Source organism: Caloenas nicobarica, chromosome 16 (genome assembly GCF_036013445.1).
Source record: "Caloenas nicobarica isolate bCalNic1 chromosome 16, bCalNic1.hap1, whole genome shotgun sequence".
Taxonomy (NCBI): Eukaryota; Metazoa; Chordata; class Aves; order Columbiformes; family Columbidae; genus Caloenas; species Caloenas nicobarica.
Genome location: NC_088260.1, coordinates 11,372,114 through 11,394,564, shown reverse-complemented (window position 1 = coordinate 11,394,564; position 22,451 = coordinate 11,372,114). Strand labels below are relative to the sequence as shown.

The following is a 22,451-nucleotide window of genomic DNA, read 5'->3' as shown; positions in this document are numbered from 1 at the left end:
TACCTTCCCTCGCTGGCTTACGAGAGTCCCTCTCTCCTGACCTGAATTTTAAGTCCTGGCTTGGTTGTAGCATGGAGCACTGATGATTTATGAAAAGCCAGCCACTTCTCTGCATATTTTCTCTGTTCAGCCAAGTGGTGGAATTTATCCTTCCTATACCATTACCGGTATTAATAACAGGGTGGCAAACAAGCCAAGCCCCAAGGAATCCCTCAGCCAGAAGTTGGGACCATCACAAAGATACTGAACTCCCACCATCCACAAAGAAAAGCTCCTTCTCCCCTTTTAACAGATGGGGAAACTGAGGCAGGAATGAAGCCAGCTGGTCCCTTCTGCTCCACCTGTTCCAGGCTGTTGGTGTTATCAGGTAACGGAGGCTTCTTATAAGGACAGGGCAACGTGTCATTAAATAACTCCCTCCCAGCATCATTTTGAGTGTTACAAAATGGAGCACAAGGTTATTCAGTGGGTGAAGACAGGCTATTATTAATTATTATAATTTTTATTATTATATAATAACATTGACATATAATTGTTATAGTCATTATTATATACAGAGGGTTCAGCCCGTTGGTAATCCCAGCCCTTAACTGCAACCAGGTTTGGGGTCCCCATCACAACCAGGGTCAGGGTCCAGCACCACAACCCAGACTGGGGTCCCTATCACAGACTCGGGGTCCCCATCACCCCAACAGTCCCAGGAAAGCACCAGCACCCAGGACTCAGCCTGTCTCCAGCTACAGAGCAACATCAATCCTGGGAATAAACTTCTTTTCAAAAGCTGTTGGGCAAATATCAATGCTATTTTTTTTTTTCTGACCTTTTTCCTTTCTATTTTTTTCAGAAGAGGAAGGTCTGCAGAAGGTGGAAAGTAATCAGGTTTTGGACCTGGGATAAAAAATGGCCGGAGTAGGTTGGGTTGACTCCTGATAATTAATAGTGTGCCTCGTAATAGGATTCTCCAGCCTTCGGTGCTCCCTGGAAACACTTTTTTACATAAGATATTGCTCACGATGGAGCAGCAGAGTTTTGATTTATGGGGGTTTTGGCCTCCAAGAAGCATCTGGGGGGCTGCTCTGGCCAGTGGGGTTTTTTGGGGGGGAGAGGGAAAAAGGGCTGAAGGCAGGGAGGAGGTTTGCGGAGGGTGGCAGCCGGGTCCCTGGCTGGCCAGGGGACAGGGCTTTGGGGGGAATGTCTGTGATCCGGGGGCTGAGCCCCCTCTGCTCCAAAGGGGAGGAGGCTGAGAAGAGTTTTGGGGCAGGAGAAGGTTTGTCACCCTGCTCAACGTCACCGGGTGATGCTCGGGCCAGGGACCCCCAACAGGAGCAAGACCCCGCATTGCCCAGGGGTGGGAGGAAGAAAAGGGGAGAAATGTTGTTGGGGGAACACAAAAAACCATGGGAGGTGCAATAGCAAAGGGCTAAAAACGAATGCAGCACTAGGGAGTGGGAATGGGGGAAAAGAGGAAAGCCTGGGGGAAAAGGGGGAATGGGAAAAAGAGTGGGGTGGGGGCAAAAAAAGGGGATCTTGGGATCTCCAGGATGGGATGCACACAAAATCACGCACATGCCTGTGCACCTTGGAGCCGGTGGGTGTTAAACACGCTAGGGAGTTTCGCCAATAAATCACCGTAACAAACGGGTGCACGTGTGCGTTGTTCTCTTCTGACCGCAGCCAGCACGACAGGAACAGGAGACGATTGTAATAATTAATAATCATTAGAATAATAATGCATAAAGACAGTAGCAAAGTAATTAGTCAGAGAGGGAGCGCTTGCTAATTGAGGTGGGGAGCTGCAGTTCAAACAGCCTGGGGAGGAGCAGGGGAGGGAAGGAGGGACACGGAGGGCTGGGCGATGTGGAGGAGGGTGCGGGTGTGTGTACCCTGGTCCTGCCGTCGGACAGGCAGGGTCTCCGCTCCATCCCTGCCTGCAGCGAGCCCCGGTATTGTCCACCCCCCGTGCCTCAGTTTCCCCATCCCTACGTGGATGCTGAGGTGAAGGCTACGGGAGGAGTCCGGCCCCACATCTGCCAGGCAGCGGGGCTTTATTTGGGTTATTTTGGAAGGAAAGTGAGCCAAGGGTGCTGGCAGGGCTCCGTCGCATCCTCTTCCTCCGGATGGGCATCACTCGAGCCCCAGCTGGCTCTTCAGGGCCCGCAGCTGGGCCGCCTGGATGCCGCCCCCGCCGCAGACCACCACCACCACCACGGAGCCCAGGGGGGCCCGCAGCCGCCCCTCGCGCTGCAGCTGCTGCAGCCGCCCCGTGTAGAGCAGGGCCAGGGCGGCCCCGCACGCCGGCTGCACCAGCATCCGCTCGTCATCTGCAGGGACAAGAGCGAGGGGGACAAGCTGAGCCACCTGCGGAGCCAGGGTCCCCGCAGCACCCTGACCCCCAGGCCTCTCCCAAGCCCTGGTGGTGTCCCTGTCACCGCCCATGGCCCCTGCGCACCCAGGAACTGCTCCACGGCTCGCACAGCCTCCGTGTCCTCCACCACCTGGGAGATGATCTGGCACTCCTGGGCACACTCCAGTGCCCTCGCTGACACCGTCTTGGCTCCCAGGCATTTGGCCACGCTGCGACAGGAGGGGAGGAAGGTGGGCAGGGCGATCCCAGGACCCTTCGGTGAGCTGGGCTGAGACCCGCCAGCTCGTTGCATGTGTGGCCATTCCCGCAGAGCCCGGCTCACCTGGTGATGTCGGGCAGGGTGACGAGCCGGCCGGCCGCCAGCGCCGCGTGGAAGCTGTGAGCCCCCCAGGTCTCAGCGGCGACGATGGGGACGTCCTGCCAGCCCACCTGGTGCAGGCCGGCCACCACCCCCGCCAGCAGCCCCCCCCCGCCCACCGCCAGCACGATGGCGGCCGGCTTGGTGTCCAGCGAGTCCTTCAGCTCCTGGACCAGGCTGGCGTGACCCTGCCTGCGGGCGAGGGGGGTAGGAGGATGCAACTCGGGGCACTCCGAGCCAGCCCAGATCTCATTCGGGAGGGGGCTGGGGCAGGAGCTGAGCCCTGGCAGCACTCACCACAGCAGTGGGTGGTCGAAGGGGTGGATGCTGACCCAGCCCTTGGTCTCCGCCAGCTCCAGGGCTCTCCTGTTGGCATCATCCCACACCTGGAGGGGACAATGGGGGCTCAGTGGGAGCCACATCCAGCCCTCACAGCCCATAAATGGGTCCCTTGTCACCATGGGGCTGGTTGACACCAGAAACTGACACAGGGTTGAGGTTTGGGGTCCCCATGGTGACCCCACTGTCATGCTGGGGTGCAGGTGACCCAGGAGGGGGACATTTCGGGATGGGGTTTGTCATGCACATCCCTGGCATCACCCAGCAGGCTGAGCTCAGGATCAGCCCCCTCTGCCCCCCCCCAGACCCCATTTTTAGGGGGCTGATGTGGGGGTACCTGGCCGGACACCTCCACCTCTGCCCCCAGCTCCTCCAGCTTGCGCACGGTGCCAGGGCCGGTTGTGCTGGGGACCACGACGGTGATCGGCAGCCCCAGCTTCTTGGCCGCGTACGCTGCCGCCAGACCCGCATTGCCGCCTGTGGAAAGCGGGGGATCAGGCAGGGCTTGTGTGTCCCCCCCCACATTACTCATGAGCGTCCCCCCATCCCAGCTTGGGACCCAATTACCTGAGGAGCAAACGAAGCCGCGGCAGCCCCTCCTGGCAACCTGAAAGGCAGGAGAGAAGGAGCGATGGGGATGGCTGTGTCCCCCCGCCGTGTCCCCACCACTGCCCATGCCGTGCCCACACTCACCTCCTGGCAGAGGTGGCCGATGCCCCGGATCTTGAAGGAGCCCGTGGGCTGGATGTTCTCCAGCTTCATGTAGACTCTGGTGCCCCCCGCTCTGGACAGGGACAGGCTCTCCAGGAGGGGTGACACGATGTGGAAGGGCTTCTTGTCCATGGCTAGGGTGATGGGTGCTCTGCCCGGGAGAGGTTGAGGGGCCACCAGTTGCTCCCCTGCAGCCCAACTGCCAGCCCGGGCTCCGTACGGGGTGCAGGAGCCTCTCTGGAGGGACAGGGCTGTCCCCAGTGTCCCCTGCTGGCTCTGGGATGCAGCAGCACCGAACCCTGGGGTGCAGCAATGGGCGCCCCCTGCCAGAGCACCGGGACAAGGTGGGCCACCCCCTCCTCCTGGTCCCCAAGCTCCCAGTGTCCCCAGGTGTTTCCCGCAGACTCTGTCCCAGGGCCACCCCACAGCGGGATTTACCTGGTGTCCCACGGAGCCTCACTGCGTGTCCCGACTCCTCATCCACAGCCAAGTTTGGAGGAGGGCAGAGGGACAGGTGACGTTGAAGGGGCTGTGCCGGTGTCCCCTTGTCCCCAGGGGTTAAAAATTGCCCTGGGCCCGGCTGTTTACTCAGTGCTGGGCAGGTTTTTCCAGCCGCGGGGCTGGATTGGTGCCTCGAGCGCTGAGCGCAGCCCGGGCACGGTGCCGGGTGTCCTGGGCAGGGACGGCCACGTGTGTCCCCTGCAGCCAAACAGCCCAGTGGCCTTTGCGTGCCCAGGAGACGGGATGAGAAGAGGCAGATCCCAAGGGACTTTGGGGGTCCAGCAGCACGCGGAGGTCCCCAAGCAAAGCAGGCAGAGCCCCTCCTTTCCTCCAGGACAGCCTGGGACCCCTTCTTGTCACCCCAGCACTAGTGACACTGCCCAGAGTAAAGGTCCCCCCACGCGTGCCCTACCTCTGCACAGAGGGGCTGGCGCTGTCACCGCGAGCGAGGAGGAGGAAGGTGGGACAGAGTAAGATCTGAGCCTGGCTCCTCGTCCTGCAACCACGGAGGGTTTCTCTGTCCCTGGGTCCAACATCTGGAAGCAGAGGCGGCTTTTGCACAAAGTTTAGTCCCAACCCCCTCCATGGCGGCTCCATGGGGGTCCCAACGGGGGGTCACTACACACGAGCTGGCACATGCAGGACACAGCCAAGCGGGCTGCACTGGGAACCCCCCGCTCTGCCCAGCTCTGTCCCGCTGCCAGGCGGACAGCGGCAAAACACATACCGGAATACAGTATTTCAGTTCCCTGACCCAATGGGTGCTGCAAAGTCCCCCCGAGAGCACCCCTGGTGACAGTCACGGAGCAGGGAGGGAGCTCCAGGGCAGCTCTGTCCCTGATGGAGCTGGCCCTCAGTGGCAAGGAAATAACTAACTCCCTGCTGCTTGCGCCATCATTAGGCTTCAGAGTGAACAGCACACAGCATCGGCAGGGTCAATGCTGCGTGCAGACAGTGGTTGCACTGGGCCATGTCGCTTTTGGGACATCTTGGGCTGGAAATGTGGGGGATGATGAAGCAGAGGGCACCAAGTCGGGGGAGGGACATGAGCTCCAGCTCCCCCGGGGGCCCACGGAGAGACCCCCCAATGGCGCAGGGGGGCTGCAAATGCTTCCCTGGGGATGGATCCTGGGGACCTTTGGTGGCAGGTGCTGGGGAAGGGGTGCAAGGACCCCCGCACCGCTCACAGGGAGGAGGCTTGGGAACCCCTCAGTGGCGGCACCACATCTCAGCTCTGCCCTGGGGGACTCAAGGGTCCCTTTTCACCCTGCATCCCCTCCCTGTCCCCGCTTTGGCTCTGTCCCTGCCCTGGGAGAAGCAGTGCCAGGCTGTCACTGGGTGACATCCCCTGGCCAGGGTCCCTGGGTGACACAGCCTCAGCTACAGCAGCTGGGGTGATATTTATCCACTTCTGTGTATGGTTTCACTTTTAAGAAAACTTAAAAAACAGAAAGGAAGAAACAACACAGTCGCTGCTGCATTTCCAGTGTGGCCTGTCCTCGGCATCAATGTGCTTGCCCCGTCTCACTGCCCTGTCACTTGGTGGCAGTGACCTCCTCCTACCTGGGGAAACTGAGGCACAGAGACCACCTGAGCAGCACCTCCTGCCCCAGGAGCCACTGCACCATGGGGACACAGACTCTGCCACTCACCCACAAGCCCCTCATCCCCCCAGCACCCACCCCAGCAGGTTTTGGCCACCCTGCCCTCTGCAGAGCACCCATCCCAACTTTGGGGGTGCCAGCACCCCAACAGCCCAGCCCCTTCTGCAACCCGACCCCGTGCAACCCCCAGGCCCCCTAGTAGCCCCCCAGCCCCTGGTGGGAACCTGGTGCCTTCAAAGCACTGCCAAGCACCAGCTCATTAATCCCCTAGTAATGACCTCGTTATTCCTAACGAGGCAGAGCGGATCAAGGGAGCTGCTCTAAGAGGATTTTGCAACGGGGGTTTTGGCGCTGGGGGGGACACAGGTGGCAGAAGAGGGCAAGACAAAAGGGATGAGGATGGTCACCCCATCCTGAGGGGTGAACAGTGGGACCACCACTCCAGCGAGGTCCCCCCATTGCAGCAGCTCTGCTCCATGCCGGGTACCCAGCCTGATGCAGCAGCAGAGAAACCTCAGCAGCCTGCACCCCAAAAAGAGCCCAGCCTGGCTGCACATCCTCCCACTGGGGCACCCCCTTAATTTGGGGGCGGGGGGGAGATCGCTGCGTAGAGCCCAACCCTGATTCAAGGCACCCGAGTATCTTGGCAGAAGGCAAAGCACAGCACACAAACTGCTTTATTTGTCCCAACCAAACCAGCTCACTCCCCTCCTCTGCCCCACGGGCGAGCCCCAGCCTCCCAGGACCCCCCACTTTTCTGGGAAGAGCCCCCCCAAACCAGGCTCCAGCCCCAGGCCGGGGGGGGCACACAGCCCCTCACACAGCACGGCTGGCACCACAGGGATGTGGCAGAAGCAGAGCGACCCAGGGGGGCAGAGGACACCCCCTTGCACCCCAAGCCAGGCCCGTGGGGAGACCAGGTAGCGCTGCTCCTCCAGACGGGACCCCCACGCAGGACAGACGCCGGCGGACAGATGGATGGACGGGTTCAGCCCGCTCAGTCCCAGTGGACCTTGATGGGGGGGAAGGTCCAGAGGTCGGGGTGTCCCATGTGCAGCAGGGCGCTGCACGGGGACGTGCTCCAGCGGAACGGGGGGACGTCATCCCAGGCGGGGCCGCTGGCGGCCACCAGCCCGAAGGTGGGGGCCATGCCCCAGGAGGTGACCTGGGGTTGGGGGGGGAAGAAAAAAAAACAGGTGGTGAGTCCACATGGGGAAAGGGCAGCACATGCCCCCCCAAAGAGGGGACCCCAGCTCCCCCGAGCCCCCACCTTCATGTCGGTGCCGCCGTGGCAGCGCTGGCGCAGGGCGGGGAAGGGGTAGGTGCCATTGGGGGGGTTGAGGTCGGAGCGGGCAGATATGGCGTTCTCGGCGTTCTGGGGTGGGTCGCAGCCCTTGCACCGCGACAGCGGGTCGTGCAGGTAGTTGTTGGACCTGCAAAGTGGCCATGAGAGTGGTGAAAGTGGGGAAAAAAAAAATACATAAAATTTATAATGACGAAGAGGTCACCCGTGAGGGTTGCAGATCCTTGAGGGTGTGTGGGGGACACCCAGGTTTTGGGGGTCCCCAGCACCCACCTCATCAGGCGGACCATGGAGTCCAGGTCACGGACCAGCGTCTGGTTCCGGCGGAAGATCTGGGCGCGCGGGTTCTTGTCATAGGTGAACCAGTCGCCGTATTTCTTCACCAGCTCTGGGGTCCCACTGGCGTTGAAGATCTCCTCGAAGTACCTGGGGTGACAGAGGGGCGAAACCCAGCGAGTCAGCACCCAACGGCGGGGGGCAAGGCCAGTGTCAGCTGCCCCCCCTTTCTGGAGCAGCAGTGGGGTGGGACGAGGCTGGACGGAGCTCACGGCAGGTTGTAGCTGGCCCAGTAGCCCTGTTGGTACAGCAGCTCCGTGCGATCGGCAGCCATCACCAGGCCCCTGCACCGGGAGAAGAGCATCGGTCAGAGCAAAAATCCAGTGGGGATGAGGGGGAAATATGCTGGGAAGGGGGGCAGCCCTGCCGGGGGTCCCTGCTGCTGGGTTCTCATCCCAGAAAGGGGCGCTGGGCGCCTATCACCTCCATACAAGCATCCACGGAGAGCCCTTATAGAATCATAGAACCATTTTGATTGGAAAAGCCCCTCAAGATCACCAAGTCCAACCACTCCCCCACCCCTGGCACTACCCCGTGTCCCTGAGAACCTCATCTCCGTCTGTCCAACCCTCCAGGGATGGTGACTCCAGCACTGCCCTGGGCAGCCTGTTCCAATGCCCCACAGCCCTTTGGGGAAGAAACTGTTCCCAAGATCCAACCTCAACCTCCCCTGGCGCAACTTGACATCATTTCCTCTTGCCCTGTCACTTGTTACTTGGGAGAAGTGACCGACCCCCCCTGGCTCCAACCTCCTTTCAGGCAGTTGTAGAGAGCGAGGTGTCCCCTCGGCCAACTCATCCCCATCACCCAACTCCCACCTGTTGGGCCAGGGCAGATGGGACCCTCGGGCCTTCCCCGAACCCATGGGGATGGGAGAAGAGACGTGATCTGGAGCTCAGGGAGGAAGGGGACACTCACGGGATCTGCTCCAGCACGGTCAGCACGCCCGCTGGCGGGCTGGCTCTCCCCGGCGTGAAGGCGTTATAGTCCACCACCATCCACTGGTTGTTGTACCTGGCGCGGAGAAGGGGGACAGCATCCTGGGGACATCCCCGCTGCTGGGCGAGCATCCGTCCACCCGATCCCCCATTCCCATGACAGCCGGGGGGCGGCTCGCGCACCCCATCCCGCCCCACTCACGTGCCGCTGTTGAACCGTCGGAAGACAGTGGCCCACTCGGGACCGCTGCGGGCCAGGCGGTTGGCCACGATGTTCCTCAGCCACTCCAGGACGCTGCCCCGTGGGTCCAGGTACTTCCACCGTGCCGGGTTGTTGTTCCCGATGGTGGTTTCCAGCGCTACCTGTGGGGAGGGGAGCGATGGGGAGGGGACAGCGGGGCTGGGGAGGGGTTCCCCAGGACCAGCCCCCACTCACCAACCCGCTGCTGAGGATATAGAAGTCATCCCCGGAGAAGATGGTACCAGGGTAGGAGGAAAACACCTGGGTGTTGCCAGGGATCTGAGAATTGCCTGGAGGGGGGGATACAAAATCAGGGGAGCATCAGAAGGGGGGTGTGGGCAGCAGCCCCCCCAGCCCAGCTCACGCACCACCGGCCGAGGCGCGGAAGGGCAGCGTGTACTTCTTGATGATGCGCAGCATGGACTGGTAGGAGGCCCAGGTGTCGTGGGCCACCAGCAGGTCCCGGTGGCCCGGCAGCAGCTTGAGGAGGGCAGAGCAGGAGCCTGAGCCCAGGACGCGCCGTGGGGAGGAGCGGTTCAGGGCAGACTCCAGGTCCTCCAGGTCACCCCCCAACTGCAGCAGGCTGGGGGGATGCAAGACATGGGGTATCAGGTGAAGGACACCCCGGCCCAGGAGCCGCGCTGGCTCAGAGCTCTCTGTCCGTCTGTCTGGGCTGCGGGGTGTTTCTCCATCCCATCCTGGCAGCCCAGCAGCCTGAGCAGAGAGGAAAAGGTGAGCACAGCAGTGGGGAAACTGAGGCAGGGGGCTGCAGTGGGCCTAGGAGGCACCCAGAACCTGCCTTGGCTGCATCCTGCCCCAGCAGCAGAAGACAAGTGGCTAGAGAAGGAGGGTGAAGGGGACGTGCAGCAGACCTCGGTGTCCCTGGTCACCCAGGAATTGTGCCCACAGCCCTCCCAGCAGCACCCCATCCTCTGGGGTGAACACCCCCCCGTCACCTCTGAGCAGGAGCTTACAGAAAGCCGAAGGGCGTCAGGGTGAACCTGCCCCGGGGGAAGTCCAGGCGCCCATTGTAGTTGTCCTCCAGCCCCTTCAGCTGCAGCAGGGCCAGCCGCACCTGCGGGGACAGGGGACAGAGCTGGCACCCGGCTCCTGCGGGGAACAGGGGCGAGGGATTTCGGGGCGACGGGCTTCCCCCTTCTCCTGGGGGATGCAGCAGATCCCAGCGCTGCTGCAGATGCAGGAGACACGGGGACAAGTGCTGCTGACAGCGGGGCTGTGACTCAGCACCGGTGGCCAAGGGGGACCGAGCCACCCCCTGTGCACCCCAACAGAGACATATGAGGCTCCAGGCGGGTAGAACATCACAAATTGCCTCTGCTCACCCAGGGGAGGAGGATCCTGACCCCATCATCCCACTTAGAGCCCAGCCAGGACCACAGGCACCCCTCGCTGCCCTGTCTCCTCCTCTTGATTAAAGCCCCAATTAGCGCCGGGGGCTGCAGTGGGGGTTTACCTGGGTGGGGGTGCCCCATTCTCACCTGGTGCCAGTACTCGGGGTCCTCCCCCTTCGCCATCTGCTCCTCCATCCAGCCCAGGTTGGCCTCCAGGTACCCCCGCAGCTTCTCGCAGTACTCGCTCTCGTACTTGAAGGGGCCGCAGTAGCCCACCATGGTGTTCATCCAGTGCATGTACATCAGCTGGGGGGGGGACACGGCAGGGGTCAGCCAGGGCAGATGGGAGGGACCACATCGCAGCCCTCGGGACCCCAGTTTCGCAGGGGTCACCCTGTTACCTGCTCGGAGACGGCGGCTTCGGCCAGCCCGGCGGCGTAAGCCTGCAGGCTGTCATTGTACGAGGCGTTGGTGGTCACCTCCAGGAACGCCCAGCTGGGGGGACACGGGGGTGTCATGGCCACGGAAGGGTCACGGACACGGGGGGGGGGAACACGGATATGACGGGGTCGGGGCGCCCCACCCACGGCGGCTCCCCCGAGGCCGCCCCCAGCGCCCCGTTCCCCGCTCGGCTCCGTGCGAGCCCCCGGCCCGGCCCGGTCCGTTCCCCCTCGCCCGGGGCAGCCCGTCCCGTCCCTACCCGACGGTGGGGATGCGATCGTCCAGGCTGGCCCAGGCGACGGCGGCGGGGTGGCGGCCGGGCAGGACGCGGAGCCGCCCCGAGCCGGGCTCCAGCACCACGGAGACGTTGCGGGGCGGCGGGCCGGGGGCTGCCCCGGCCGCGGGGGGCCCGGGCAGGGCGGCCACCAGCGCTGCCCCCAGCAGCGCCCGCAGCGCCGCCATGGCGGGGACGGGGCGGGGCGAGAAGGTGGCCGCGCCCCGCGACCGGCGTTGGGGGGCCCGCAGCCACCCCCCGCCCCCCCCCCATCCCAGCATGGGGACACACGTGGGCCCCCTCGCCGTGGGGAGCCCGGCCCCACGCATGTCCCCCGTGGGGTGCAACCCCAGTCATTGCGGCCCATGGGGAGCGGCTCGGGGAAAGCCTGACAGCGTGGGGGGGCTGGGCCCCGCTGGGGTTTGGGGTGGGGGGGAGTGACGCGCGAGGTGTTGGTGCGCGGCCCGTGGGCCTCGGAACCGCCGCAGCCCCTGCCTTGTGCAATCCCATCGGCTCCTGTTTACTGCCCTTCCTGCTCTCCAACGGGCAAAGTCCCCCGAGGCGTGGGGTGCCCTGGCGGGGCGGGGGCTGAGGGCTCGGAGACCCCCACCCACGGTGGCAAAAACCCCATGGGGTGCATAAAGTCCCCATGGCCTGGCTCTGTATAGCCCCCGTTCTTGGTTTTACCCCGAGCACCACCCCCTGAGGCCTGGCACGCTCATGTCATGTCGCGGCAGAGTGCCAGGCACGGGGGAGAAGGGACACAGCTTTGCTCCAAAGCTCCACAGCTTGCGCCGAACTGGGACGCCCAGTGAGCGCTGGGGGCTCGGCCGGGAGCCCCCGGGGTGGGGGTGCTGCTGGGGCACGGGGACGGACCAGTAATGCCCTTTATTGGATCAGCCGCCCAGCCGGAAAAGGTGCCGCACGCCTGGGGCTATTCTGGGCAGGGCAGCACCCCAAAGGCACCGCTCAGGCGGGCACGCGGCGTGGCCCAGCACGCCCAGCATGCCCCAGTTGCTGCTGGTTCAATTCCCAGTACATCCCCACTCCGGTGCTGCACACCGTGACACCGCGCCAGCCGCCTGGACCCAGCCGTGCACCAAGACATGGGCACAGAAATCAAGGTGGGAGCACAGCCTGCACAAGCAGGGACCCAACCCATGGGGCGAGCACCGATTATTTGGCCTAAAACCCGGAAAACCAGTTGAGCAGAAAGCAGCGCTGTCCCGTGGCGGGCTGGGAGCGATGCCCAGGGCAAAGCCGGGTTCTGCAGGGCCAGCGCTTGCACCCTGTGGGTGCCGCTGGCCTGGGGGTGCCAGGCTGGACCTGAGCCCCTGTTGGAGCCCCTCCGAGCTGGGTGCTGCCTTTGGGTCTTTATTTTTCTTCCTCTCCCTGGCCATGTCACGGGAAGTGCAGTGTGTGACTTTGGTGAGAAACCAGCCAGGGTGGGAAATGGACCCACTAGTCCCGTAAGGCTCTTAGGGCCGCTCTGAGAGACACTTTCTCCGCCCAAAAAGTCCAGCATTGGGGTGCAGGGGCAGGGCCAGGGCTGGGGACAGCAGGGTGTCCTGGAGCAGGGTGTCCTGGAGCAGGGTACACCGGCCATGCAGAAGGGGACACTGGCAGCAGCAAAGGCCCCTCGGCGGGGTCGCGGGGCCACCGGCATGGGGGGGTCTGGTGCTACACGCTGGTGTAGCTGCCCTGCCACAGGGCATGGAATGTTGCTCTCTCCGGGACAGCATCCCTTGCTGTGGGTGCGATGAGCTCGCCAGGTCCCAAAGGGTCACCCCAAACAGGAGCTGGGTGGGTGCAGCACCCAGGGTGGGCGTCCAGTCTTTGCCTTCCCGCAGGGCAGCGGGATGCGGAGGGACCGGGCAGAGAGCGGGGGTGGTGCGGGTTGGGGACGGGGCAGAGACCCCCCCCTCACCGCGGCGGCCACGTGTGAAAAAGTGGCGCTGTCGCTTTAACAGCGGAGGGTGGCGGCCCCTTTAAGACGCGGGGGGGGGAGCGGGGGGATCAGCTGCCCGCGCACGACAGCGGGGCCGCAGCCGCCACGGTGGGTCCGCGGGGCGGGAGGGGTCCCCCGGCTCCCCCCGGCATCCCCCTGAGCGTCCCCCCACTCATCCCGGGGTCCCCATCGCCACCCGCATCGGGGTCTCCCCGTCCCCTCCCTGGCTTGGGGGTTCCCTGCGTGTCCCCCGGTCCTGCGTGGGGGGGTCGGTGCCGCCCCCGCTTTGCTCCGCAGGCGCTCGGGGCTGGGGGCGGCCCCGGGGTTGAGCGCCCCCGGCGCGGACGTGGCGCGGCAGCGTGTTTTTCAGCCTGCCCGCGGGTCGCAGTGCCTTTTAGCATTATCTTTATTATTCTTTTTATTTTTAATTATTTATTTTTAATTCCCCCTCCTCCGGCCTACCCGAGGAGCTGCGGGATGGGGGGCCCGGACCTGCCCCCGTTTCCCCTCCCCGCGGGCCGCTGCCAGCGGTAGGTGCCCCCTGGGGCTGCCCCCCGCCATGGGGCAGGGTGCCGTGGGGCAGGGTGCCGTGGGGCCGGGTGCCGTGGGGCCGGCCGGGGCACTCAGCCTGGCTGGGGTGCTCAGCCTGGCGGGGACGCTGGCGGGGGACAGCGGGGTGCAGCCAGCCGGGACCCCACTGCCGCTGGACCTGGGGCACACGGTCGCTCCCGGGAGGGATGCTCTGAGCCACAGCCGGGGCCTGGATGTGAGTGTGGGGGCTGCGGTGGGCTTTGGGGGGCGGCGGGAGGGATGTGGGTGCTGGTGGGGTGGTGGGGTCCCATCCTGTCCCTGTTTCCACATGTCCCTGCCATCTCAGCGGGGATCTCACCAGGATTTCCTGCCTTGATGGTTTTCTCCTTCGAAAACCTTGCCGCTTGCCAGGCTGGCACCTTCCCGTGGCTGGGGTTGGGTGGGGGGCGGCACAGGGCCCTTTGCCGCTGGGGATGGGGACAGCGATGGGGACAATGGCTCACACCCCCGCTGGCTGTGCCGCAACCCTCGACACACGCACATGTAGCACAGATGGGGAAACTGAGGCAGGGATGACAGTGACACCCCCAAAAGCAGCCCAGCAGAGGGGCAGCGTCACTGGTGGCAGCCCTGGCTGGAGGGTGGTGGGTGCTCAGCGCGGGGACAGGACTTGGGGTGGGGACAGGACTTGGGGTGCCCAGCCGAGCACCCCACACTGTGGCCCGCAGTGCTGGGAGGTGCGGAAACGCAACAGCTCCGAGTGGTGCCACTTCGTCCGGAGCAACCCCGACTGCCGGCTGGAGGGAGGCTTCCTCGACTACCTGGACGGGGTCTTCTGCGTCTTCCCCCCACGGCTGCTCCCCCTGGCTGTCACCCTCTACGTAAGGATGGGAACAGGGGAGGTGCTGCTGGGGGATGCTCACGTTTGGGGGTGCAGGCTGGGGACCCCACTGACCTGTCTCTCTGCCATCCCTCACCCCGCAGGCTCTCTGGCTCCTGTACCTGTTCGTCATCCTCGGCGTGACAGCAGAGAAGTTGTGAGTAGCCCCGCAGAGGAGGGGATGGTCCCCAGGGTGAGCAGGGAGCGCGGTGGTCCCAGAGCAGCCCTGTCACCCCTCTGTGCCTCCTTCTCTGCCCTTCCAGCTTCTGCCCCAACTTATCGGCCATCTCCACCAACCTGAAGCTGTCTCACAACGTGGCAGTATCCTTGGCGGGTCACAGGGCACCTCGGGTGGGGAGGGGGAAATGCAGGGAGGTGGCATGTTGGGGACACTTCTGCATCCCCTCAGCACTGTGCCAGGGGACACCAATTTGGAGCGTGAGCTGGAGATGGCGGTGGGGTGGGCAGCGATGTGCCAGCACCAGGAGGGAGCTCTATGGCACCGGAGCGGGCAGGTACCACATGTCCCCATGGGGATGCGGCCACCAGGTCTTTTCCTTGACGTTCCCTCTCCATGGTGTCACCTTTCTGGCCTTCGGCAATGGGGCACCAGATGTCTTCAGCGCCGTGGTGGCCTTTTCTGACCCACGGACGGCAGGGCTGGCCATCGGGGCTGTCTTCGGTAAAGAGAACCCCGCCAGGGGCTGCCAGCTCAGGGGGGTGACAGGTGGGGGGGACACTGCAGGGCCAGGGGATGTTTCCTCCTGAGAGGGACCCGTTGCGTTGGCAGGTGCCGGTGTGTTCGTGACCACGGTGGTGGCCGGGGGCATCGCCATGGTCAAGCCCTTCACGGCCGCCTCCCGGCCCTTCCTCAGGGATGTCGTCTTCTACATGGTGGCCGTTTTCCTCACCTTCATGATCCTCTACTTCGGCAGGATCACGCTGGGAGAGGCTCTGGGTGAGCACCATGGGGGGAATGGGGCTGGGGGGTGGCAGGAGCAGCCTGGGGTGTCATAACCCCGCCCGTGCTCCCCCCATCCCAGGGTACCTGGGGCTCTATGTCTTCTACGTGTTCACCGTGGTGCTCTGCACCTGGATCCACCGGCGGCAGCGGGGGGAAGGACCGACCCCCCCCAGCCCCTGGGAGCCAGGTAAGGGCTGCATGGCCAATGGGAACCCCAGCGTGCTGGGGTGTCCCTCCACTGCCCCCCTCCTCTCCTGTCCCTCCCAGAGATGCCAACGGATGCTGAAGAGCGGGAGTCCTCAGGTGCCAACAGCGGGGACTACGGTACGTCATTCCTGAGAGGCTCGGGGGGTGGTTGGGGGTCCCAGGGACCCCCCCTCTGGCACATGCATGGCCGAGCCCACAGGAGCCCCCACCCTTGCAGGTGAGGAGTACCAGCCCCTGCTCCCCTCCCGGGAGAGCTCCCTGCGCATCCTCTCCACCGCGCTCAGCCCCCTGGACCACCGCAAGTGGAGGAGGAAGCCCTGGTACTGGCGGCTCTTCAAGGTCTTCAAGGTGAATGGGGGGGACACGAGCTGGGAGGAGCACCCCCCCCGGCATGGGGCATCCCCCTCCCTGCCAGCCCCTGGGGCTGTGTCACCCCTGGGAGATGGTGGGACAAGGGGGACAGGTCATGGGGTATCTCCTGGGGTGTCCTGTCTCGGGGGTCCCCCATCCATGCTCTCGGCTGCTCCTCCCAGGTGCCGGTGGAGCTGGTGCTGCTGCTCACTGTCCCCGTCGTGGACCCCGACAAGGACGACCTGAACTGGAAGAGACCCCTCAACTGCCTGCACATCGTCACCAGCCCCCTCCTCTGCATCCTCACCCTGAAATCGGGCACCTGTAAGAGCCCAGGGCAGCCGCAGACACCTGTCCAGGAGGGGAGGGGACCGAAATAGCCACCCGAGCCCTGGGGACCGCAGGAGCCTTTTGGAGCTGGTGCCCATCTGGGGAGGGGAGGACAGCCCAGCGAAGAGGCAAGCTGGGGGTCCTGGTTTGCAGCTGGATGGCTCTGTCCTCCCCCCAGCAATGGGGGGTTCGGGCCCCCCAGAATCCAGGTAGAGAAATGGGGCAGGCCTGGGGAAACTGAGGCACAGCGTGGAGCAGCTCCAGGAGGGCTTGGGGTGCAGGTGGCTTTAAGGGACAAGGTTTTAGCTCATACTATGAGCCTGGTCAGATCCTGCCCCAGCCCATGTGGTGCCAGTGGGGTCACACTGATGTCCCTTCTCTCCACCACGTGCAGATGGGCTGTACCAGATCCAGGGCGTCTTCCCAGTCTGGGCACTGGTCACACTGGTTGGCTCCGTCCTGGCTACCATCATCTTCATCACAACAAGCAATGAGCAGCCACCCAAGTACCACTGCGTAAGGCGTCCCCAGCCCTCAACACCCACCAGGGACCAGCCCAGTCCGCTCCAGACTGGACTGAGGGTCCTGGGGGCAGAACGGGAGCCAAGAGCTCTTTCCCAGTCCGCAGTGTCCCCAGGAGTGGGACAGCTGGCTGGAGGGGCGCAGGGTCCTGCAGGACGCACCCAGGGACCAGCTCACCCCTCTGCCCGGCAGGTCTTTGCCTTCCTCGGGTTTTTGGCCAGTGCCATGTGGATCAATGCCGCAGCCACGGAGCTGGTGAACATCCTCCGCACCTTGGGTGTCATCTTCCAGCTGAGCAACACCGTGCTGGGCCTGACACTGCTGGCCTGGGGCAACAGCGTCGGGGGTAAGGGCTCTGCTGTGCCTGGCAACGATCTTGGGCGCATCCATCCTCCTGGCATCCCCCAAGGTCTCCCCTTCTCCCTCTGCAGACACCTTCTCCGACCTCACCATGGCACGGCAGGGCTATCCCCGCATGGCCTTCTCCGCCTGCTTCGGGGGCATCATCTTCAGTATCCTTTGGGCGTCGGCGGGAGGGTGGTGGTACTTAGGGCAGAGGCTGCCTCAGTTTCCCTGCCTGGAGAACCCCTGCTCCTGGGGGACCCTTGGGAAGGAGCTGGGCAGGATCCACCCCAGAGTCCCTTGGATGGCACTTGTGACCCCCCCCCCAGATGGAGCCAGCAGCATCCCCCTGTCCCCACTGCTGTCCCAGCCCCAGCGGGGTGGGGGTTTGGGCTGAAGTCTGGCAGATTTGGGAACTGCCAAAGGGAAGGAGGTGAAGAGGCTTTGGGTGGTCCTCATACCAGGCTGAAGCTTTTCCTCTCTGAGCGCTCCAGGGTGTATTTGCCACAAACAGGCACCGCTTTGGGCTCGGCAGCAGCCCCAGGACGCAGGGAGGGAGGACGAGGGAGGTGCTGTCCCCGGCCCTGGGACGGGAGGGACGTGTCGGGCTCCATCACTCCCCCGAGGTCCTCAGTGCTGTATTTCCCCTCCTGAACGTGCCCCAGACATCCTGGTCGGCGTGGGGCTGGGCTGCCTGCTGCAGATGACCAGCAGCCAGCTGGTGGTGAAGGTGAGGCCGCGGTGACGCGGGGCAGGCTGGCGGCAGGACCCCGGTGTCACTCATCACTCCCCATCTGTCACAGCTGGAGCCCGACAGCCTGCTGGTGTGGATCCTGGCCGGGGCCCTGGGGCTGAGCTTGGTCTTCTCCTTCGTGGCGGTGCCAGCGCAGTGCTTCCAGCTGGGCAGAGCCTACGGCCTCTGCCTCATCCTCTACTACCTGGCCTTCCTCTGCGTGGCCCTGCTGACTGAGTTCAAGGTCATCCACCTCTCCACCGCCTGAGAGATGCGCGTCCATCCTCCCTCCCCGCCGGATCGGGCCCTCGCTGTCCCCTCGTGCTGTCCCCGCCAGGGTGACCGGGACACCTTGACCTCAAGCTGCTGCCACCATGTGCTGGAGGCACCACGTGCCAGCTCAGCCTTCACTTTCCAGACGGGGGGGTTGGTTGGTTGTGCTTTGGGAAAGGAAAAGGAGCCATTAGTCATTAGCCACATCCTCGCTCTGCCTAGTCTTGTTTAACTCAACGTGGCTCTAAGCAGGACCAGGGTGAAGACCTCGGCTTCCTCCGGTCCCGGTGGCAGAGAGGGCAGCTCCAGCCCAGGGTCACAACCAGAGAGTTTTTACCTCTTCAGCCACTTTATTTTCCCCTCCCCGTCTCCATCCCGGCTGCTTGGGGACAGGGCTGGGGCGGTCACACCACAGGGGTGACTCTGTGAAGGTCTGAGCACACGTTTGTCACTGCGGAGGATGTGACGTGTTCGCACGGCGGGTTTGAAAGAGCAGCCGAGGCAAAGCAAGACGGGGTTGAAGTGAGATGCAGCTCCAGGGTTTAACGCAAGCAAAGCTGGAGGGAAAAAAAAAGCAAAGCAAACTAGGGGAGGCTGGTTTCCCCTTTTTTTAAAGCTCTGTTTTTGAACTTGAGTTTCAGATCCTACTTTTCTCCTCTGAGGGTGGACGGAGCTGTAGGAAAGGACGTGGAGGTTTCCAAGTGCAGCGTTAGCCTGGGGCAGGACTAAGTTTAGGCACTGTAAAAAAAAAAAAAAAAAATTAAAAAAAATATTGCAATAAAAAGCGAAACCCAGCCCAGACTTTTGTTGTTTGCTGCCGGGGTTTGGTTTGTGGGGAAGAGGGGGCACCAGGGGCTTCTTTGGCTCCGAGGGAAGGGCCGGGGGGGCCGGTGCCCTCAGCCCAGGCCGGTTTTCCCAGCGCCGCGGGATGTGGTTTCCTCCGGGTTCAGCAGCTGCCGATTTCCCAAGAGCGGTCACATGCGGCTGACTCGGCCATTTCGTCGCAGGGTTGGGAACTGCAGCGTCACGGCCCCGGGGTCAGCACGGGCTGCCAGGGACATCACCCGGGGACAGGGACACCCGGGGCACCCAGGGGTGGGCTGGTGCTCCTGCTCCCGGCGGGACGGTCTGCAGGGCAGGGGCGAGAAACCAAAGCGCCGTTAGGGACAAATAACCACATTTCGGCCCCGTGGGGAGCAAGGGGCTGTTTTGCAAGAAGCACAACCGCCGGAGCCGGCTCCCGCTCCCTTCTGGGGGTGCCAGCAGCCTCCTGGGCCTGGACCATTTCTCCTTTTTCTAACCGGACACGAGCTTTCACAAAAAGTAACGTTCCCCGTGCCTGCGGCTATTTGCTCTGCCCTGAACCTGCTCACAAGTTACCAGCAGCTGCTGGAATTATCTGGGGAGCAGCTGGGATAAAGCAATTGAAACCGCAGCCAGTATATCAACAGAAAGGTACAGGGTCAAAAAACCACTTCTAACCTAACACGTTGCATTGGGGTAGCTTTAAAAAACATAAGTTTGAAAGCGTTATCTTAATGTTCAGGGACAAAACCGGCAGGGGGAAAGGGCAAGAGGGAAGTTGGGCTTTGCAGTGTCCAGGAAAAAGAATTGGGAGCAGCAAAATGTGCCCAGGGCGGCGGTGGCCACCGGCACAGCTCCTCTTCGAACACTCTTCAAATGCTTGAGCTGCAGCCAAGCCTTGCGTCTGGAATAACACGGGAAGGAGGAAAGGAACCTGCTGCCTTTACAAAGCCGAGGATGCTTTTTATTAGTGTGCATGAAAAAAAATCTAGAGAACATTTTTTACAGACATGTCCATAAAATCATTTTATAAACAAAACACCAGCATACAAAATCCTGCAGTGCTTCCTCCCTTGCTCCCTACAAAATGATTGTCTCTGTCATTAGTCTGTGTGTCAGGTCGGGGAGAGGAGGATAAATAGAAGGGGATGTCCCGTACTCAAACTTTGTGTCTTTCCAAAGTCACGTGGAAGAAGTAAACTTCTGCGACCCTCCTTGGTTTACAAAAATAATTAATACGCTGTGTACGTGGGGGGAAGAACAACACCTCAGCACAGAACCAGGGAAACAGCACCTGAGCCCCGAACCCTTGTCTGAGCATCCCTGCGACACGAGAGCCCTGTTATTGCATGTTAAGCAGGTTAGTGCCCCCCCCCAATATAGCTTAAAGCTGCAGCTCCTTTCACACCCAGAAAACACCCCCCAAAAAGTCACTGACAGCCCTGCAAGAGGCTGTAGCGGAATGAGGAGTTTAACCACAGCTGCTTTTTTTTTTTATTCCCTAACAATCACAATGCTTGTTCATCCTGCCCACAACTTAAAAAGAAAATAAGCAACATCCACTCCAGCCCCAGGACTAATCTGGGTAAATCTCACAGGCTGCGACTCCATGCAGAGCAACTGCGAGAGCAACAACTGCGCTGCTCATTAATTTGCAGTCGAATTGATGGTTTGGAAAACAGCCCTTTAAGGTCCTTCACGGTCCAGCTCAGAAGTAGTTTCATACCTGCAGTACCCAGAAAGGGAACAAAGAGTTGCCCTGAGGCACCGCCAGGGAACAAGGGTTGAGAGCAGAGGTTGGTGTGTGCTGCCCCAACACTGCTCACCCACTCTCTCCGATATCCCAAATACCCCACCACGCTATGCAGGGAGAGATTTTTCAGAAGCGGCTCTGTCTTGCTGACTTTTGAAAGTCTCATCGACCCAGGAAATGCTCCTAAGCTGCCTGGGCAGGATCACTCCTTGTGCTGTGTGGCTACCAAGGAAAAACCACGTGCATGGGAGAAAGGGAAGGGGCACACGGATCTGCCAGTGCCTGATCTGTCTGGAGGAAGGAAAAAGCCTCCCCACCAAGCTCTGCTCTTCATCTGAACCTGAGAAAAGATCCAACAGCAAGAAGTTGAGGGGAACCTCCCAGCTGATAGAGAACTTCCAGTCCTCAGCACTTTCTGTGCTGACAAGGGGGAAAAAGGGGACTTACGGGGACAGGTTCTCATGAGTTTACAGGCAATGGAACACGAGTGATGACACACCCTGCTGTGATCACAGAATAGACGTGGCAGAGCTAGGAACGGATCTCTTTCCTCCGCTTCCTTCCCATCCCTCACCTACCAGCTCTGGCTGCCTCCTTGCCAGCTGCAGAAAAGCAGACGGGCGAGAAAAATCATCTTCACATTCCTCCTGCATCCAAAATTCAAGGGAACAGTAAAGCTTTTTAGTGGATCTTCCTAAAATCCTACTCAGTCAGTGTTTGCTGACCCTCTGAGGAACATTTCTGCATGGGTGAGAGCAAGGGAGGAACACTGCTGTGCTGTGTAACCACAGCAATGACCTGGCTGAGGACTAACCAGCAGCACTGATGCCCACAAGCTCTCCTTAACTCAAAGCCATGCAGAAATAAGCCAGATCTGGAGCTGCAAAACCTTCCATTTCTTCCCCCTAGTCATTTATCTGAGCTAAAGACCAGCTAGAGATTTGCCATTTACAGAGCTGGTGGCCAAGTGACAGACAGAGGTCTACAGCCACTGTCACCCTGTGGAATGTCCCCCTCACTGACCAGAGGTTTGCAGAGGTGACCCCAATCCCAGGCAGCACCCCGGGCAGAACTTGAACAGTTACAGCAGAGACACACTGTTCATCTCCCCCAACTCCTGTCCCACTTACGGTGGTAACACGATGAGCTGCTGGCGCTCAAACTGCTCGGGGACAGCTAAATTCAATAATCGGAGCTGGATCCGCTACAGGGAGAGCATCTAGGTGTGCCAAAAAGGAGGGGAAAGGCAGGCTGCTCTTCCAAAAGTGCTGAAAGTTCACACCACCTCCCCTTTCTTTGCATAAGGAGAGTGGAGAAAAAACAAAAACTCGCTCCCTGATCTTTTTTTCCTAGGCTAATGGTACCCTTTAAGCAAAAGAGATCTTCCGAAAGGGCAAAAGTTTTACTATTAAGTAGGTGGCTTCAGCGCGTTTCCTGCTGTTAATGGATTACACATCCCTTTCCGCTGGGTCTGTTACTGCTAAGAAACAGCAGGCTCGAGCCTGGGAAGCAGCTCGGAGGGAGGAGGTCTCTGTTCTGTCCGAGATGTTCACTCTGTGCTGAGCCTCACGCTCCATCTGGCTGTAGCAGCCTTACACAGAGTCCCCTGGGCCTCTGGTTTTTTTCAGTAATCCACTCGCTAGGGGAAAAGATTTAAACCCTAAAGATGAACAGTACACTGAACGGATCTATATACATCATCCCAATATATACGCTGTGAAGTAGTACTCTAGGTTATTGCATAGAAGGTGGCTTGCACGAGCTAGGCCTAAATGACAGTCTGGGAGCGCTGCCGGAGGCTCGGGGGCTTCAGAGAGCTGGTGGAAGCAGATGCAGGCTCTTGCAACGGTGTCTGAGATTCTTCTTTTCTGGAATGCTCCTCATACCATTCCTGCAAAAGGAGATCAGACACACCGAGATCAGGCTCTGCCCCACGCCAGGACCCCGAACGGCAGAGCCCTCGGCTGCTCTGCCACGCAAGGGCACATTTGCTCAGGCACAAAGCCCTGGATCCAGCCTAACCACCTAGAACAACCTGGTTAATTCCAGC

At 61.7% G+C, this 22,451-nt stretch overlaps 4 protein-coding genes across 6 annotated transcripts in view; 1 reads left to right on the top strand and 3 right to left on the bottom strand.

Moving 5' to 3' along the window:
• Nucleotides 1-549: 549 nt before the first annotated feature.
• On the bottom strand, nucleotides 550-4,853 carry SDSL (serine dehydratase like). Its single transcript, XM_065646496.1, has 8 exons — nucleotides 4,687-4,853; nucleotides 3,756-3,924; nucleotides 3,630-3,669; nucleotides 3,400-3,539; nucleotides 3,021-3,109; nucleotides 2,688-2,915; nucleotides 2,450-2,574; nucleotides 550-2,321 (listed from the first exon to the last, which is right to left on the bottom strand). The coding sequence occupies exons 2-8, from the start codon at nucleotides 3,903-3,905 to the stop codon at nucleotides 2,125-2,127; spliced, it is 969 nt and encodes a 322-aa protein (XP_065502568.1). The 5' UTR covers nucleotides 3,906-3,924; nucleotides 4,687-4,853; the 3' UTR covers nucleotides 550-2,124.
• A 1,713-nt stretch (nucleotides 4,854-6,566) lies between these two features.
• PLBD2 (phospholipase B domain containing 2) lies at nucleotides 6,567-10,951 on the bottom strand. Its single transcript, XM_065646292.1, has 12 exons — nucleotides 10,749-10,951; nucleotides 10,450-10,543; nucleotides 10,196-10,354; nucleotides 9,671-9,771; nucleotides 9,065-9,279; nucleotides 8,892-8,986; nucleotides 8,658-8,818; nucleotides 8,436-8,531; nucleotides 7,730-7,801; nucleotides 7,455-7,607; nucleotides 7,149-7,311; nucleotides 6,567-7,043 (listed from the first exon to the last, which is right to left on the bottom strand). The coding sequence occupies exons 1-12, from the start codon at nucleotides 10,949-10,951 to the stop codon at nucleotides 6,876-6,878; spliced, it is 1,680 nt and encodes a 559-aa protein (XP_065502364.1). The 3' UTR covers nucleotides 6,567-6,875.
• Nucleotides 10,952-12,776: 1,825 nt separating this feature from the next.
• SLC8B1 (solute carrier family 8 member B1) lies at nucleotides 12,777-18,576 on the top strand. Its single transcript, XM_065646258.1, has 15 exons — nucleotides 12,777-13,477; nucleotides 13,971-14,123; nucleotides 14,227-14,279; nucleotides 14,386-14,444; nucleotides 14,700-14,804; nucleotides 14,913-15,080; nucleotides 15,166-15,273; nucleotides 15,354-15,410; nucleotides 15,511-15,641; nucleotides 15,827-15,968; nucleotides 16,369-16,490; nucleotides 16,689-16,842; nucleotides 16,928-17,008; nucleotides 17,504-17,568; nucleotides 17,642-18,576. Exons 1-15 carry the CDS (start codon nucleotides 13,271-13,273, stop codon nucleotides 17,837-17,839), a joined length of 1,803 nt encoding a protein of 600 aa, XP_065502330.1. The 5' UTR covers nucleotides 12,777-13,270; the 3' UTR covers nucleotides 17,840-18,576.
• A 1,552-nt stretch (nucleotides 18,577-20,128) lies between these two features.
• The window catches only part of TPCN1 (two pore segment channel 1), a 45,743-nt gene continuing 43,420 nt past the window's right edge, over nucleotides 20,129-22,451 (bottom strand). For all 3 annotated transcript variants that reach the window (XM_065646461.1, XM_065646463.1, XM_065646462.1), the window contains one exon: nucleotides 20,129-22,292. In XM_065646461.1, coding sequence (XP_065502533.1) covers nucleotides 22,170-22,292 — 123 coding nt within the window. In that variant the 3' untranslated portion in view covers nucleotides 20,129-22,169. The remainder of the gene's footprint in view (nucleotides 22,293-22,451) is intronic.